Source organism: Pocillopora verrucosa, chromosome 7, assembly GCF_036669915.1.
Source record: "Pocillopora verrucosa isolate sample1 chromosome 7, ASM3666991v2, whole genome shotgun sequence".
NCBI lineage: Eukaryota > Metazoa > Cnidaria > Anthozoa > Scleractinia > Pocilloporidae > Pocillopora > Pocillopora verrucosa.
The window spans coordinates 14,585,240-14,603,627 of NC_089318.1; the positions used below are offsets into that span (position 1 = coordinate 14,585,240).

The 18,388-nt window shown below is 36.5% G+C and overlaps 3 protein-coding genes and 1 non-coding gene across 4 annotated transcripts in view; 2 read left to right on the forward strand and 2 right to left on the reverse strand.

Annotated features, from left to right (window-relative positions):
- The window catches only part of LOC131792380 (uncharacterized), a 273,486-nt gene that overhangs the window by 134,727 nt on the left and 120,371 nt on the right, over positions 1 to 18,388 (forward strand). The gene's annotated exons all lie outside the window — the stretch shown is intronic.
- Positions 20 to 2,196, forward strand: LOC131792416 (inositol-pentakisphosphate 2-kinase-like). Its single transcript, XM_059109786.2, has one exon. The coding sequence runs from the start codon at positions 30 to 32 to the stop codon at positions 1,782 to 1,784; it is 1,755 nt and encodes a 584-aa protein (XP_058965769.2). The 5' UTR covers positions 20 to 29; the 3' UTR covers positions 1,785 to 2,196.
- LOC131792364 (glycogen phosphorylase, muscle form) overlaps positions 2,376 to 18,388 on the reverse strand; it is a 16,767-nt gene continuing 754 nt past the window's right edge. Inside the window, exons 2-21 of the mRNA XM_059109736.2 lie at positions 17,084 to 17,185; positions 15,808 to 15,993; positions 14,555 to 14,804; positions 13,920 to 14,002; positions 13,466 to 13,609; positions 12,566 to 12,658; positions 11,451 to 11,597; positions 10,961 to 11,124; positions 10,719 to 10,833; positions 10,169 to 10,270; positions 8,957 to 9,104; positions 8,432 to 8,490; positions 8,292 to 8,352; positions 7,663 to 7,743; positions 7,238 to 7,266; positions 6,743 to 6,793; positions 5,917 to 6,044; positions 5,213 to 5,347; positions 4,580 to 4,646; positions 2,376 to 4,129 (exon numbers count right to left, since the gene is read on the reverse strand). Of these exons, the coding sequence (XP_058965719.1) occupies positions 3,980 to 4,129; positions 4,580 to 4,646; positions 5,213 to 5,347; positions 5,917 to 6,044; positions 6,743 to 6,793; positions 7,238 to 7,266; positions 7,663 to 7,743; positions 8,292 to 8,352; positions 8,432 to 8,490; positions 8,957 to 9,104; positions 10,169 to 10,270; positions 10,719 to 10,833; positions 10,961 to 11,124; positions 11,451 to 11,597; positions 12,566 to 12,658; positions 13,466 to 13,609; positions 13,920 to 14,002; positions 14,555 to 14,804; positions 15,808 to 15,993; positions 17,084 to 17,185 (2,295 nt within the window). The 3' untranslated portion in view covers positions 2,376 to 3,979. The remainder of the gene's footprint in view (positions 4,130 to 4,579; positions 4,647 to 5,212; positions 5,348 to 5,916; positions 6,045 to 6,742; positions 6,794 to 7,237; positions 7,267 to 7,662; positions 7,744 to 8,291; positions 8,353 to 8,431; positions 8,491 to 8,956; positions 9,105 to 10,168; positions 10,271 to 10,718; positions 10,834 to 10,960; positions 11,125 to 11,450; positions 11,598 to 12,565; positions 12,659 to 13,465; positions 13,610 to 13,919; positions 14,003 to 14,554; positions 14,805 to 15,807; positions 15,994 to 17,083; positions 17,186 to 18,388) is intronic.
- Positions 13,147 to 13,219, reverse strand: Trnai-gau (transfer RNA isoleucine (anticodon GAU)). The gene has a single exon. It is a non-coding gene; the product is annotated as a tRNA-Ile (tRNA).

An 18,388-nucleotide genomic window follows, 5' to 3' on the forward strand; every position in this document is an offset into this window, starting at 1 on the left:
AAAAATGTCGAGAGGAATATCAAGGCAATATGGCGGACATTTCGGAAAGCGAAACATTATTATCAAGTATCTCCGCGTATTTCCAAGACCTACATGAGTGGAGTTATCGGTGTGAAGGAGCCTGGACTATGGTTTTATCGCTTCGTAAGCTGAAAGCTGTCTTGCGTTTGCGAAAGCGCTATGGTAATAATTCACTTTCCAAAGCAGATCAAGAAAATTGCAACTACATGAGAGAGATCTTACAAAACCTTGAATTCGCTAAGCACGTTATGTCACCACTGATGGGAGAGGACTACGTTCATGTGGGAAAAGTGGTTTCAGTTCCTGAAGTCTTTATATCATCAATGACCGAAATATGCCGAGGCTTGCGTCCCGATCACAGACTTGATAAAGAGATTGACGAAAGTTGTCTATGGGGTGTAGTCATGCCAGATTTCTGCTTTCTACCTTCTAGTGGTATACTCTCCATTGAGACTGAAAATGAAACGAACTATCCAACTTTCTCTGTTGAATTAAAACCAAAGTGTGGCTTTCTTCCTTCGTCAAAGTACATTGATCTCAGTAGAGTAACAAAGTATTCTGTCTGTCAGTATTGTATGCTTCAAAAATCGAAAGTCAAAGAAGGAAAGTACAAGAAAGAAAGCAATTATTGTCCTTTGGATTTATTCTCTGGTGATGTTAGGAGAGTCATGTACGCCTTTGAGTGTCTGGTTTCTAATCCTCAAAATAACTTTCGTGTTTTTTGTGACGGCGTTGCGATATTCACAGAGGAAATCGTCGAGGGATTTATTCAAGAAGGGATTATGTGTTGTGCAGAGTGGTGTCTTGAGATGGTACTACAAAATGCAAATTTTTTCGTGGAAATTAAAAATGAAGATAAATTGTACGCCAATGCTACAAAAGAGCGCCATGATCTTAGCAACTGTGTGACAACTAGAATGGAACATTGCGTGACAAGCACGATGGAGGGTTGCGTGACAACTCGTGGAAGCAGTATGGAGAATTGTGTGACAAAAGAGGATGATCAGCATACCATGAAGGCAGATGAAAAAGGTAGAGATAACTTTACTACAAATCCACATGAATGTGGTCATGTTGGTCCCTATTCAAGGAAATTTCTGGAAATTTTGCTGAAAATTTTCATAGATGACTCAAACAGAAGTTACCCCAAAGTGAACAATGTGATTAAGTCACCAAATGCTTCCATGTGTAAAAGAAGCAATTTTCTTAAGTCTAGTGTCGGTATCAACAAAAGTAATAATTATGAGCTGTTTGGGAATGGTGGGGTCCTACAAAATCTTTTGTTAGTGCAGAAATTAGATGCCATTGATGTGGAGGGAATTTACCCTCTGTACAAGAGGGTGTTAAGTTATTTTGAGTCTAACCCAGGACTTAGAGAGAGTCTTGGTGTCGATGGTCCTTTCACCACACCATTATGGCAAAGGGTTGCCTCTTCTCTTCATGGTAACATCTTAGATGCTACTTCATCAGCACCTTCAATTACAGATCCTAACTCTGATCTGAATGACAAAGTGAACACTGATGATAGGCTACTCAAGGTCTGTCAATTTGCCGTTGCCTCTACTGCAAAGGATTGCTCTATGATGGTTTCTTTTCGGAGAGCATCAAAGAAAGAAGCTTCTCTACCAGCCATTGAAATAACTAGTAATGATATTTATAACTACAACATTGATCTGGTTGATTTGGATCCTAAGGAATTTGATCGTGTAGTGAAATACTATAATGACAGTAGAAAAACTGTGAAGGTCTTCCTTGATCATTAATTGAAAGCATCCTCATCACTGTCAATATCAGTATCTTTATCATCGTCATCAGTATCATCTTGAATAAACAGTGACTTTATTATTCTCATTATCAGTGTCATCTTCAACATCATCATTATCATCATCATCATTCAGTATCACTTTCATCATTATCAGTATAATTTTCATCATTATCAGTATCATCTCCATCATCATCAGTATCTTTATTATTATCATTATCATTGTCATCTTCATCATCATCATTATCAGTATCATCATTTTCATTACTATTTCTACCAGCTGTTGGGCTTGATCTACAGCTGCACTGTGTTCCACCACTGTAGGGTAATGGCCAAAATCCAGTCAGTAAAATTGAACAAATAATAGTGAACAGTGCAATAGTAGCAGTAGAGTGAAGAAGTGATGGAGGTTTGGCTGTAGGTCAGCCAAAACCTCCCCTGTTTTTGTTCACTTGTCTGCTTCCATCATGCCATTTAACATATAGTGCAAATAACAAAAAGATGATCTCAATAATAAGTTAATTAATAAGTACACAAAAAGCCAGACCATCAAAAACCTTCATATTATCAATATTTATTGTACTATTCCAAAAAACATACATCCATGGAAAATAAATTAAAGCAATGCAGCACATGCCATTCAAATTGTTTCTTATTGTTCTTGTTACAAGGTGACTATTATCAATAATCACCTGACCTAAAGGTGCACGACATAGAGAAGAGTGTATGGCACCACAAATACGAAACTAGAAGAAAAATAATACCTTGAATATTTTTTTAATCAGTTATCCAGCTTATTCATGGAAAAAATGTCACTACTTACTGTAATGGACATATGCAAAATAAAGGTTTAAATACCACTACATAAATTATGTTGTTGAGATATACTCACAGTACTAGCAAAGCTTTGTAATCTATTCTAATGCAAAGTTAAGTACTAAATGTTTACTGTTTGTTGATATTTGTTTGTTTTGTGATAATGGTAATGACACTGAAAATTACACAAGTTTATTGATAGCATTCAATGGTTGCAATTTTCATTTTCTGCTCACAACACAAGAACAAAACCATCAAAAAAAAAACAAACAAACCAACCTCGATGTTTTTCAATGATCATTTCCCTTCCGTGCTGTGAAATTTATGTTTGATTCAATTTTAAGGCATGTTTGATGAGAGGGAACCAGTGTTGAGTTTTATTTGAGTTAATAATTTATCACAATTGTAAATCATTTCTTTAGCGAACCTTTTAATAATATCAAATTACTAATAAGAATATTAAGTAGAATTGTTTTTCAACACAAGGGTAAAAAATTGTTACGACATTGACACATGTTACAGATTTTGATTCAAACTTAAAATTTGATTGCTTTAAAATTAATCCCATCAGCCAATCATTACAAAGAAAAGTGGCAAATAAGAGTTAAAGGAAAACTCAAGTACAGGAACAGGCGAGAGACCAAGCCTTGATTACTTGAAAATGTGGAATGATTTAGATGTACAAATCACACTAGACAACTCCAAACATTTTATAGTTCCCTACAGTAATTAATGCTATATAAATGCTACTTTAGGAAAAATAACAAATCTCAAAAGCAATTTTAACAGTCCTAAGGGCAACTAACCCTGAACAATAGAACAATGGCACCTGGGCAAGACAAGCTTAACAAAAACGATTTTATTCCATTGTAAGATCATCAATCCAATCATTTCAATTGGATCTTATCAAGAATTCAACTTACCTAGGTTAGTATTATCTTATGTATTTTCTAACTCTTGAAAACTACACTTGGAGATGTTTAATCTCATTTGAGCTCTTCACACTATTTGACTCTTACTGCAACTTTTGACTCGTTTCTCTTACCCGTTGTACAATGCTGTAAAATGAACCTTAAGAATTCTTGACCAAATAAAGACCTACTTTCCCTCTAGAGGTTAATAATTGCTCTGAGTTACTTTATGTTACATCTAACTTAAACTGCAGCAAATAGCTCAACAAATTTACCATAGCTTAAACCTATTAATGTTTGAAATTTAGAGCCTTAGAGCAAGCAACACATACATGTAAGCAAGTGTCATTCACCAAATTTGCCATATATAGCACTAAATATAACCGTTTATTTAAAGATTCAGGCCTAGGAATTCATTGCAAAACCCTTGCTGAGGTACCAATTTTCTTTAAACTGGCAAAATGGCAGCTTATTTCCCTCTGACAGTCTTCACTTCACTAGTGCTTAAAGGTTTCACACCCCAGATTTCATCTGCATACTGCTTGATGGTCCTGTCACTTGAAAATTTACCAGAAGATGCAATATTCATGATTGCCATGCTGTGCCAGTGGTCGGGATCCTGTGAAGCCAAGTACAACAAGTAAATCTTAAGAAGCTCTTTTACTGGCCTACATGGCAAGCGTATTTTTCAGATCCGCCATACTGGTCAAGGAAAGGGGATCTAGTCGTTTCGTACTCAAGGACGTTTCGTACTCGGTCTATTAGTTCCCAAATTCAGACGATTCGTAACCAGTTTGCGTCGGTTCGTTACTGACTAGCTGGTTGATTCGCATCCATCTCATTCAGTAAAGATCAAAAACTTGTGCGTTCTCTTTATAAACAATTGCTTCCGAGAATACTTTCTTCTCAGTTAGTCGAGTTTTAAGCGTCAATTGAGATGTCGCATAAACCCCTATCAGCCACATCGCTCATACATTTCAAAGACCCGGTGAAATTGTGGACATATGTATAATGCGGACATAAGTTAAGAATGTTCCCGAATAGAAACATTCTTGGATCTGAATCGCACCTGGAATACTTCGCTGACCCGTTCTTGACATTTCACGTACGCATCAAAATCTCCCATCAGAAGGAACCTGCCAAACAGAAACAGGGGGGAAAATAAACAATATTGTAACGTGGAGTTTTTAATTGAAGGACTAACAGCCTCTTTATTCATGTGGTAAACGCCAAGGACTCTGAATTAACATCTTTAGTTTCAAGCGATACGTTGAACGAATTCAAAAAAGTCAGTGAGAAAAAAAAAGAATAGATATTGGCGCGCCGCGTAGAACTCCGCGTGGACTACACGGCACTAACTTTCTTTTTTCACCAATAGTTTTTTTTTTTTAACTCGTGCGACGGACATCGTCGAAAAGCAGGGAATATACGTAGTCTATCAGGGAAATGATATTCGGTAGAAGTGCGGTCTAACATAAATTTGAATTGTTAGAGATCGGGCAGGCCAATCAATTAAAACGTGGTAATTTGGTATTATCAACTGAGTTGATAACGTAAATTGGCCACCGTTCAGAGCTTCAAAGCTGACGTTTCAAGCATCAACCGCTCTGACGAAAGGGCTAACGCTCGAAACGTCAGCTTTGGAACTCTTCACGTTGACCGATTTACGTTATCAACTCAGTTGATAATATTGCGTGCTTACCTATCATGATGCAGGAGAGAATTGACAATATCCTGGAAAGCACCAGGTTCAGTCGGTGAAAAGTGATTGTCTCTGATCTGATTGATGGCTTTCCTGAGTTCAGTGTTGTTGTCGTAATAATCCATTGGCTTATAGCTACGAAAATAATTGATTTTATATCAATTATAAGCGCTGCTTGGTGATCTTCTTATATTTTTAAAGTGATTTAATATTTTGGAAGTCATAAATAGCGTACAGCAGAAAATCATGTAAGTCCCCTTGTCCGAAAAAAAAAAAGAGCAGCCAGTTTTTGTAGTGGGATAAAATTCAAGGAGCAATTGCAAAATGGCTAGAGTAGATGACCTATTGAAAAACTGCAAAGAATTAAGGGGAATTTAAAACCCGGCAAATTTTCCTTGACAAGTGCACTAACAGAGAACTTTTCAAAGTGTTACCAGTATAACAAAGTGTACCAACACAAAGTACCAAAGAGTACCAGTACAACAAAGAACCCCGCCCCCCCCCCCAAAAAAAATAGTAATAAAAGTGAGAACTCTGTGACGATCCCTCAACGATATCGGGCCTGGATTCATTCTAGTTGCTACAGCGGTATGTAGTCGTAGTTTAAATAATTTCTCAGCTAATACAGCTTTACACCTGAATTTAATGAAAAGCTACAGTATTAATAGTATTAGCATGTGTTGTTTGTTAATTCTATTGCTCACCCTTTTGCTCTCAAGGAATTGACTTCGTCAACAGTCATTCCAAAGATGAAGATGTTTTCGCTGCCCATCTCCTCCCTCATCTCCACATTGGCTCCATCAAGCGTACCAATGGTCAGCGCACCATTCATCTTTCATTTGAATAAAAACAGGAACCCTTCGATCACTCATTCAATGTAATTTTGAACTTAAAATTTTAACAATTTCACAGTACATTATCACGTTTAGTTATTATTTTTATAAGATGTCACGATTCATATATATTTTTTCGTACATCGAGCAGAAAGCAACGACATCATTAATTATTCTTTCCGCAGAAGCGCTCAAAAGTAGAGAAGAATGGGCCAAAACAATTTCTCTACCGGACCTCGTAAAACCAGCTCCTCTAAGTTTCAGTAGAGCAAGGTTCAACTTTTACGCGCGGATTTTTGACAATTATTCACATGAATGGCTAGAGGTATGGTATACATCTGTCAATCCTTTAATCCCATAAGAGTGACTAGCTTCTGATTTCCCCTCACAGTATCACACCTTGAATCACATAAAAAGCCAAAAGAGGAAATGGTCACCAAATTCAGAAGCTCCTGGTTGTCAATCGAACGGGAAAGGCCTTGAGCAACGCGAATCGGCGAGAAATCTGCGAGGGGTCATGCACCTTTAATGCCAGACCCCGGCAAAACTATCCTCAACTCGTATCAAATCTTCAAGCGCGGGCGAAACGGAGAAAAGCATCGCTTAACAAAATTTGACAAGGAAGAGTTAATTAATTAAATTAGCATACATAAGATGGGAAGGTTGGACATGGTGTCAAAAAGGCAGTGTTACATACCATGAATTTCATGTTTCCTGTCCCAGATGCTTCAGTCCCCGCCAAGGATATCTACAACAAAATATAAATATCAGACGATTCCTAACATCCATCAATTCATCAATTCATCACCCAAAAATACAAAGGCAAACTGAGCACTCTACATCACACCGTCGTCAGTCTTAATCACATCAGACACATTGAGCCAGAAAAACAAAAAAGATCGAGTCATATGCCAATTGCAACAGAAAGGTGACAATTTAAACCCTTGGAAAAATCGCACTTGTTTCTTGAGAGACCTGCAGTGCATTTGTCATAAATTGCGTTGGAACTATAAATCTAATATTGCAACGTACGGAAGTTGCGACACATTCAAAGCTCGTTACAGTACGTGTTCTGCTTGGCAAGTCTCGGTGCTGTTTCTAGCTCTCCTATTTAAATGCGCCATCAACTGATAAAATGAAATGAAGACCTAAGAATGAACAACAAGCTTCAATAAAGGTTATGCGAATTTACCTGTTCAGAGAGGTCAGCTGCTGGGATAACTGAGGAACGATGTCAAGAAATTCAATTACAAATGTTAAAAAATTTTGAACATGCACCGAACATGAGCTTCTCCAACTTGAAGGAAGAATTGATTTTCTACGCTGAAGTTGGATGTGCAAAAACATAAGCAGTGAAAAGGTCTTGTGGTCTCCAAGTCTTTCATCGTGTGTTATTACAAGGCCCGTCTTCAACACGCCAGAAAAACACGAAATGCAAGTATAGCATACAATAAAGCCTTCCGTCCATAAATGTAAAAATGTTCTCTAAAAACAGACCAGTTTTCGAAAACGCTGACCCATCTACCCTAAGTTTTTTTTTCCCATTTACTAGCGTGATAATTAGAGAAAAAAGTACATTACAATCTACTTGTTAGAAAGCTTGAATGAAAAGGATACCCTTCTCAGCAAGTGAGACTCGGTAATTTTCAAGAAACACAAGTTTGAGTTTGTCCCCAATGATTGGATCATTGTTCACCACTACAAAAGAAAGATCGCGCAAAAAAACTAGTAATTACACGCAGAGTAACACGGTAAAGAAAACAATAAAGTTATCTTGCTACCCAGCTATACCAAAACCATAAAAAAGGCAGGCTTGCGTTTTTCCTTTTAACCCTTTCATGCCCAAAAGTGATTAACATGTAACGTCTCCCTATTATATCTATACATTATCCAGGAAACAAGTTTTGAGAATACCCAAACTTATCAGGTAGAAGTTGTTATCTTGATCTAACACCGAACCCTCGTAACTATGTTACAAGGAAATATGTGGCTGCCAGAAGGGAGAATTAACAATCAAATCTTGGGAGTTAAGAGGCTAAATCCATCAAGTTAAGTGTTATAAGTTAAAAGTGTCATCTCCTCTCACTTTAAACATCCATAGGCAGTGTTTTTACTCGTTAAAAAAAACAGAAAACGGACGCAAACAAAGTGGAAGTAACGAGTGTCAAATGACAAGCAGGCATTGTTCCTTTGGTACCCAACACTTAAAGGAATAAATAATTCCATATTTTTTAACATATTCCCACCTTTGGCAATGCTGTTGAAGAGTTTAATGATCAGTTTGGCCATGTAGTAGCCTGGAGCTGCCTGCCAAAACAGAAACACAAATTCTAACAATAAAGTAACAAAAATTTGCATTCCCATTATACATAATGCACATACTAACCTTTCCTCCAATCATGACAGTGCGTGGAACAAACTCCATGCCTGGATTTGCCTTAAGTCCTGTGAATTACACAATAAACAAGACAAGATTACATGCTTAATATCCATATCAAGACCACGTTCCCTGGCTGAAAATTTTCTTCATACTACTGATTCAACATCTCTACAACTTTCCATTTATAATATTCATATAAACACTAAAAACACTCATTTCTACATGTAAGTGATGCCATTTATGTTGTAAATTCAGTAGTAAACGGCGCGAAAGTACCGGAAGAGTGAAATAAAACGAGGGGGTATGGGTCGGGTCTCGTACAATATGCGACCCGACCCAAACCTTCCGCGTCTTCTCACTATAGCGCCGTTTATTATCGCGCTTCGTTTTATTAACTGATCACATAGAAGCAAAGACTATTGAAGTGTAACAAGGAGATACATTAGGTTTAAATGAATCAGAGGATTGCTACATTTAGAATTTCCTACGTTCCTATTTTCGGCTAAAAAGAAGTATCCTAAATGTACTTACGGTTGTACATAATTATAACATGAAGACAGTTCATAAGCTGTCTCTTGTACTCGTGAATCCGTTTTACTTGCACGTCAAAAATGGAGTTCACATTGACGTCAATGCCATACTCTCTCTTGATGTAATCTGTAAGTCTGATCTTGTTCTCCTGCAAATGCACATGGTGACGCTAATATTAGCCTTTAATCCATTGATGAAAGAACTAGCGAATCAACTGATGCACGAAAGATTAACGGAAGAATGGTTCTGACGTAGGGCTAACGCTCGAAACATCAGCCTGAGGATCTTTAGGGCGGCCAATTTACGTTATAAACTCGGTTGATAAACCGAGTTTGGTAGTAATACTTCTCTGAAAACACTCATGCAGACTATTTCAGTTATTGTTAGACACATTTTCACATTACGCAGACAGTTCCTGGTCTATGGTGATGGCGTTTCTCCTTTCGGAGGGTCCCCCCATTGTTTGCTATCTAGAAAGCGATATCTATTGAAGTTTAGACTAAATAACTGAGTTTACACGACATATACATGTACAATGTATGTTTTATTTTGTCACAATATGGCCAACTTAGGCCAGCACAGCAATGAAACGACTGATAGTTTTTCCTTGCATTGCAGTATGTATGCAGCTGTTTGCATATATGTTGTCGGAAACAAGTACACACGACAATCTCGAAAGGTAATCTGGGTATTCGATAATCATATGAATTTTAAAACGCGGAACAAATAAATATGGACAAAAGGACTTAAGAAGAGGGGAGAAATGTATGTGTACACCAGAGGAACAAAACCATCTAATATTACGTTATAAACATTTTTTTTAGGTCATTTCTGATTCGCTCTCATTGAGTTTGAATCGTTTTCGTCGTTCATTAGGGTCAGTTCGTTCCTTTTTTCGTTTTTCATCAGGTTTAAAATTGTAACCAATATTGCGAAGAAGATAAATTCCTCAAACCCGCTGTGCCTCTTCCTTACAATAACTTTTCTAAGATTTCCCTGAAATCCTGCGGTCAAGGAACCGTGATCTGAAAACACCTACAATGCAATTCAGAGTTGTCGTGTGCACTTTTGCGCTTTTTCCGAGAATCTTTATGTACACACCTGAAATCTGCAGCATCAGAAAACTAGAGCAATGGTCTATAAAACTGTGCTTTAACACAGTCGTAGTTTTATGCGAAGACTGGAAAATATTAAAACCAAAGGAATACTAACCTGTTTGCTCCTCATGATAGCATGTTTGAAGTTTCTGTCATTGACATACTTCTCTAACTTTCTGAGCTGAGAAAGATCAGTGATCCATCCTTCACCAATTTTCTACAACAAAATCGCATTAAATATAACATATTAAGAAACCCCAATAAAACAAGTAAAAATTGGTGGTCTCATCCAATTTAAAGGTTTTCTAGCAAAGTAACAAAACAGATGTAGACGCTCGTAATTCACTTTGATCAACCTTTGAAGGAGAATTTTGCAATGATTATAGAGAGGAAAACACTTGTCATTTGAATGAACGTAAATAAAAAATTGACCCTTTCACTCCCAAGATTTGATTGTTAATTCTCCCTGATAACTGCTACACATTTCCTTGTAAATAAGTCATGAGAATCTGGTGTCACATCAAGATAACAACTTTTATCTGATAAGTCTTTGTATTCTCATTACCTGTTGGCTGGGTAATGAACCGATATTATAGGGAGAAGTTACAAGTAAATCACTTCTGGGAGTTAAAAGGTTAGCAGAGTTTTTCATCGATTTGTATTACCTCGCAGATAAGATCTGACAACCCAGGGTTGCAAAGAAGAAGCCATCGTCGAGGTGTCACGCCATTGGTCTTGTTTTGAAACTTCTCTGGAAACATCTCATAGAAGTCTTTAAACCTATGAAATTATTATAAATTAGATGATCATTTTAATCGTCATGTCCAACCATTTGCAGGTTTGCTACTGCATGTACCACATAAAAGAATCTCGTTTCACGATTACATCGTGTGTCAATCACACTTACACAGAGATTTTGAGAAGTTCAGAGTGAAGAGCGGCTACTCCATTGATTGCATGTGAACCAACAATGCACAAGTGTGACATGTTAATGCGTTTTTCAGGTCCTTCTTCCACCAGAGACATTCGTCGCATTTTCTCCAGGTCTCCTGGCCACTTCTCTGTTACTTTCTGCGAACAGATAATGAAATTACGTATTAGGTGGAACGCATAAGCCCGATCATGCTGCATTGAGGAACAAGAAAAATTTTTCCTCACAAAGTCTCTCTCCATCCCAATAAAAAATAAGTGAATATTGGTCATGGCCAGTGGAGGCCTCAGAGGTTAGAGTGAAAGTAAACCTCCTGTCAACTCCCTCATTCCATCCACAGGATGTACTGGTTACAATCTATTAAGGCTAAACAAACTAGAATACAAATTTGTGGCAATAAGTATAAAAGGTGTGGGGGGTCACTGTGGTTCATACATTACACAGATCACCCAATACTATTCCTTACCTTTAGGAAGAGAGCATTTATTTCATAGATGATCTCCAGATGGCGGGGCAGAATGTATTCCAACATGTGTACTGGCCATCTTTCTAATGCTTCAGGAAGAACCGTGTGATTGGTGTAACTGAAAGTCTTCACACAAATATCCCACGCCTATGAAGTCAAAACAGTACACATTTATGGAACAATATGCACCAAGGTGCTGCTTCATATCTCATATAAGCCTGTAAGCTGGTCCTCAGTGTGAGTGCCTTGGCACAGGTGTTTCTAATAATTATTTGTTTGCCTTAAGCAACACAAGCCACTGAGAGGTTGGCAAAGGGGTCTGGTACTCTCAAATCTTCATGCAGAAGGAGTGATGTACCTCCTGCAGCACTAACAATGAGGGCCTGTTTTCAGGCCAATCTCGCCTCCATCACACATATTAATTTCTGTACAAAACCGATTTCTTTATGTCAGTGTATTGCAGATACATGAATAAAGGGGGTAAGTTTCTAGGCAGCATATAACAGTTTGCAGATTTTCCCTACATCTTGGCAGCTCAGAAAGCCACAAGACTCTAGAACAAAAATTTATCTTTCAAATCCGTACTCTTCATCCCCAAAGTATAAAACAAACACTTTTCATTCAACTAATTTATTCTTTTTTTCTCATTACGATGTGCAATTTCTACACATAAACAAACACACACAACCCACAATTCCTCAATTCCCTCTGACGAAGGGCTAACACTCAAGCATCAGTGTTGTAACTCTTTGCAGTGGCCCATTTACATTAACTCAGTTGATAATACCAAATTACATTGCAGATATACATTTACAGCTTTGTTCCTTTCAATTCCTTTCAATCATTCAGAAACGTGTCACAACAAGTGAACTGTTTCATGTGCTAATCTTGGAAATAAAAAGCCTTTATATATATTATACATCTTTAGAACCTCTTTTATGTATAAGACATATTTGCATGAAGTGAATCAAATAAATCCAGTCAAGTTTCTCCTAATCCTCAACAAGTAAAAAAAAAAGAAAAAAATTTGATTTGTTCATTACTTTGTTTTGCTATTTTTTTGCTTTGTATTTTTTTATTTTTCTGTTTCTGCTTATTTCCATTTGCTGTCTTACCTTATCCCAGCTGAGTTTCTCAATGTCCAGGAATACTCTCATGAGTTCTGGAATGGCTAGAGAAGGATGAGTGTCATTCAGCTGAATAGCAACCTGAAAAATAAAACAGCAGCTCTGTGAATAAGCAAATAAACCCTTAACATCTAAGAGTGACTGACATCTAATTTCTCCTTACATTAACACCCTTGAATAACACAATGTAAGTCACAAGAATAGAAGAAATGATCACCAACTAAAGCAGTTCTTAATTGTTAAACAAATTCTTTTCGGCAGCGCCTCAGGAAATGTATTGAGAACATTAAGGAGAATATGCATACCCATGTTAAGGTGTAGGGGGGTTTATTGCTTCTCTGTCATCCCTAATTTTTTTTCGTTTTTGTTACTGTTAAAAATTCAAGTAAATGCATACTAATTCTTCCCTCAATCTTAACATGGATGATAAACAGGAACATGCAGATGATGTCAAGTCCACACATAGCACAGCTACTACAAGCGTGACTTTACTCTCAATGAATGAAAGTGATCTTCACTGTGTTGAGCACTACTTAAGTAGTAGTAAAAACAAGGGCTGAAAAAACTTCAGGCCTGGACGGGATTTGAACCCATGACCTCTGTAATATCCATGCAGTGCTCTACCAACTGAGCTAACAAGCCAACTGGGAGCTGGTCATTATGTTGGCATGCAAAAAACCAGTGAGGTGATATTACGCAGACAAGAGATGAGAATAAAGAAAAATATAAATTAGAAGATTATTAGTTGATCCAACATCAAATTCTCCAAACTAACATTACAAGAATCCAATTCCAGACAGTAGGGAGAATTACTAATGAGATCTGGGAGCCAAAGGGTTAACAGTGAATGACTAAGAATCCTTCCACTGAGGCAATTCTGGAACTTACCTTGTCTGGAAAATCCTCAAAAGTTGTGCGAACAGCTTCTCTGGAACCAAATTTTGGGGCTTTGTATCTTCTAACAATGTCAGTGAGTGTGGCAGAAACCATAAAGTATTGTTGCTTCAAGCGTAGCTCCTTTCCCTCAAAAAACTGAAAGAAAATAAAAAAATTGAAGGATATTCATGTCAAGTTAATTAGTAATGAGCAAGTAAATTTCTAGAGCAATTTTTAAATGAGCATCAAAAGTAATCCCAAATGGCATTGGTTTTACTTTACTTTGAACACTTTGTGATTGATTCAGAAAACTTGCGGTACTTTCTCAGTCAATCAGATGCAAACTAAAACCATTCAAAGACTTTGTTACCCACAAGTACTTTGGTTGGGTTTATTTGAGGTCTCATTAGTTCTTAAAGTTAATTTCTTTTCTTCTGATTACCATCAAAATTAAAAAACATCTTACATTATCATTTGGGTATAGAACTCTGGAAATATTCTCTGCCACATTTCTGTCCAGTACAGCTTTTATGTAATCTCCATCATTAACTGGAAAAAAGAATAAAAATATATATATATTAAAAAAGAAACTCAACCAGTTTACTATTCAAACATTTTTGAAAACTACTAAAGTTATAAATCAACTTGATACACTGCGTCTGCCAATAGTCAAGATGCTAATAGGTAATGGCCCATCATTAACACATTCAATATACCCATAAACATATCAAAAACAGTCAAATACAGATTTATTTTGAGCTAATCAACACATGAATTCCTATCTACAGATGGCTGCAAAATTAAAGAACAAAGTGATAGGGGTTTAGAGGTTCTTTATCAAATTGCAAACATGTATGTTAGCACCAAAAGAGAGAAAAAAGAGAAGTCCTTGCAGAGACAGTACATGTATCTTTCTTGGCATTAAATAAAGCAAAACATAATATCATACACAACTGCCACACACTCTGAGGGAAAAAGTCTTGATAGCACAATGCAAAAAATTGTCTTGGAGGAAAAAAGTCTGCTTATTGTCACAGAAACAACCTACTCACTGCCACATGACTTGCCACTTGAGTATCCCTGACTTCAGTAGTTACTTACAGTATGAAAGATCAAAACTCTTTGGAGATTTAGCTGCCCACAGTCTCATGGTGTTACAAGTGTTGTTGCCATAGCCAGGGATGGGTTGATCATAAGGCATAGCATACACTGTACTTGTATCAACCCAGCGCTTTGTTTTGCCAGTTACGTCTGACTCAACTCTTCCATAAAAATGAACAGGGATCATGTACTCTGGTCTAGCCTTTTCCCAAGGACATCCAAATTTCAGCCAGTCATCTGGCAACTCAATCTATGAAATGGTGAGTGACATGACTCATTCAGTATTATTGAGTTAAAATTTACCTTCTAAATCAAACCACAATAAAATTTTAACAATTCCTAAGTTTTCACCTCATTTAATTTTAGTAACTCTCTTTACTGTCTGCTATACAATTCTTTTTCTGTTAATGTCATTCCGAGAATTTCATTTTGGATCAACAAATAAAAATCACCTAGTAACTGTTATTCTCCTCTTTCTCCGTTCTCTTCAGCTTGATATTGTATCAATGTTGTAAGGAGAAATTCTGTATTGGTCAGTTATGGGGGGTTAACTGGTGATCACAAGGCATGGAACTTATATCTTGCCCATTGAAACCTGTACAATGGATGTGCACTTTGGCCCTTGCCACCAAGTAACCAAAGCATATCAATGTTATTCCAATGTATTCCATACATTTTAAGACATTGCTTTGGGTCTTTGGGTTCTTTTGGTAAATGGGTATTTTTTTTTAACTTGTTGGAAATGAGGAAGCTATAATTGCAACCTAACCAAATAATACATACCAATTGCTCTTTTTAGGCTACAGAAGTACATCATCACACAAAATGACTGTTTAATCCTTTAACTTCAAGAATTGATCAACATGTTACTTCTCCCTACCACATCCAAACTCTATCCAGCAAACAGGTACTGAGAATACTCAAACTTATCAGGTAGAAGTTATCTTAATTTAACACCAAAATCTCATAACTAATTTACCATGGAATGTATAGCAGCTGGAGGGGAGAATTAGCAATCTGATCAAAGGTTGATAGCAATGAATACAACCAAAACACAGTGTAGCTATCATCTGGGAAATTTTTCCCAGACAGAATTTGGAATGTTACCACACAAGCTTTATTCATATGACTTGTACTAGTAAATATTCAATGGCAGACATAAAACCAAGGAAAAAAAACAACATATATATACAGCTGTAACACTCACCCACATAAAAGAGGAGTAACAGAAGGAAAGAAGTTATTTCACAGACCTGATTTCCATGACTGTCAATAGCTTGTTTGAATATTCCATATTCATATCTGATTCCATAGCCATATGCAGCATAACCTAAGGTAGCCAGTGAATCCAAAAAGCACGCTGCCAACCTTCCAAGACCTCCATTTCCAAGACCAGCATCTTCCTCAACTTCCTCTAACTCTTCCATCTCAAGGCCAAGCTATATCAAGCATAAATAAGTCCCTCAAAATTACAAAAATTATACTCTTAACAGTAAATAATTTTGCATCAGGGAACGTGGGTTGAGTGAGGAAAAGTTAACATTTCAAACAGTGTGACACAAATATAAATAGAGAATAATACATGGGCAGTCACATAGATATGGAATTTCTCTTTAAGTGTTAACTTGATAGCTCACAAGTGAGCGCACCAAACGAGTGAACACAAGAAGAGAAACTCTATGTCTACAAGCAACCATGTATTATTTTGTTTATCATATAAACACAGTAGCCCTATACTGGGAAGAAAAGCCGACTTCATTAATGAATGAAGATAAATGAATTGACAATCCCCGAATAACAATTGTAAAGTGCGTTGGCGCTAACTCTTAAGATGGAAAAATGCATTGAATCCTGATTACAAAACCAACAATGGTCATAATGTTCAATTTACAAAATTCTCATTTCTTGACTTTGTCCTTACTGACATAAGAAGTCTTTCAGGTAAACAGTCAGCCAAAATCAGCCAGTGACAATCTTCTAGTTGTCAATTTTCATTCTCGGCTGAGAGAAATGCTAACACCAAAACCACTGAATATGTAACTTTAAGTTTTTCTTTAAGTATATTGGTTTTCTTCCCCTTATAAGAAAGTTTCAACCTCACTGTCCGCCATAATTGGAGGATTCTCAAGACAAATAACTTGTATTGAGAATTGTGAAGGTTTTATTGTTCATTTATCAACCTGACTGAGTGGCGCCAAAGGCGAGTGACACGTCAGTAGCTAATTGGCTATATCAACACATGTAAAAAAAAATACAATATTTTTTGCACGTGTGTTGTTACAGCTTTTCTCAGGGCTAGAAATCCCTGAATAACACTGCAGTTTATGTGATAAAATTAATTCTTTAAAATCAAAGAGTGCCTGGATTCTGATTTTTCCTTACAGTATCTGCACCCTTTAATCAGATGTAAAGGTCATGAGAATAAAGTTAATGATCAACACCTGAAGAATCTCCTGATTGTCAAAAAATTATCCTTCTCAAAAACACAAAGAACATAGCGAGGGTTGTGTCCTAAAGTACAGGCCTTACCTGGTACATGGCTTCATCACATTCTCCTTGAATTCCTAGATTGATCATAGTGTTTGTGAGTGCGCGGCCCATGTAATACTCCAGTGAAAGATAATATACACGCTGCCAATGTAAAAAAGTGAAAAATACTGAGTTTGCCAGAGCCTGATCATTACTGAAAGTTCCATGGTAAAAAAAGAAGCCAGTTAGTGCTCAACAAAGTTATATTATGTTATGTGATGTTAACCCAGTAACTCTATAAGTGATTAAGACAGAATTTCCATACAATATCAAGCACACAAGTGATGAGAATATGCAAAAATATCAAGAAGAGATTATTAGTTGATTTAATACAAAATTCTCCACACCAGGTCAACCCAATAATGGTAACAGTATAAATAACAAAAATAATATTACAACTGTGCTTTTAGAGACCTTTAGAAAAGATGTAATTTTTTTTGTTAGGGGTACATGTAATTACCAAGCAAGTTTTAGATCTCACTCTGAAATAAGATTTTTTTCACTGGAAATGAAACAGCATTGCCTTGGATTTGGTTTTATGCCACTAAATCAAAGAGCATTTTAATTTTGTAACATTAACTTGCTGCTAATCACTGCACAATTATATGTACCCATAATATAAATATTCAACAAAGAGCTATCTACATCATTAGACACTGTATACTAGAAAATCACTCTTTGATTTTTTAGTTCTTTTCCTCTAAAATCATTAATACAAACTGCTGTCTTTTAAAATATGGCTCATGAGGGTTTTCTGGGTACAAAATGAGGAAAATCACCAAAGAAAATCAAATCCAGCTGATTGACATTTTTTCCTTGTTTAGTTATGATCTTCACATGAAATTAACCCACAAACCCTAAAATTCATTCAAAAAAAGGGGTGGACATCTACAAGTCATTGTTATTACTTATTTAAACCTTTGGTAAATGACTGGATATTAAAACATCTAACAGATGTCCTGGAATGTCATCAAACATAAACACTATTTGCTCTGCCTTGATCCTAATCAAACAGAATTTTTCATTATTTTGGAAACCTGTACTTCGTAAACTGAGGTTTCCTACATAATATTGACAGCCTAATTATTGAGTGAAACTGTTGGAACGGATCAGTTCAAAACAAAGTAATGCAAAAAAATAAGTTCAATTACCGCAAAAAAAACACAAAACAGAACAAAGTGCTTAAAAAAAAATGTTAATTCCTACAATGTCGCACATAAGTGGGTCAACTGAACTTGACCAGTTGATAACAATTAGATGCCTGCCAATAATTTATGCAAAATAAGAACGTGTTTTCTGTCACGG

What these genes read in the sequence shown, in the direction of transcription:
- LOC131792416 (XM_059109786.2), top strand. Translation starts at nt 30, where the DNA reads ATGGCGGACATTTCGGAAAGCGAAACATTATTATCAAGTATCTCCGCG.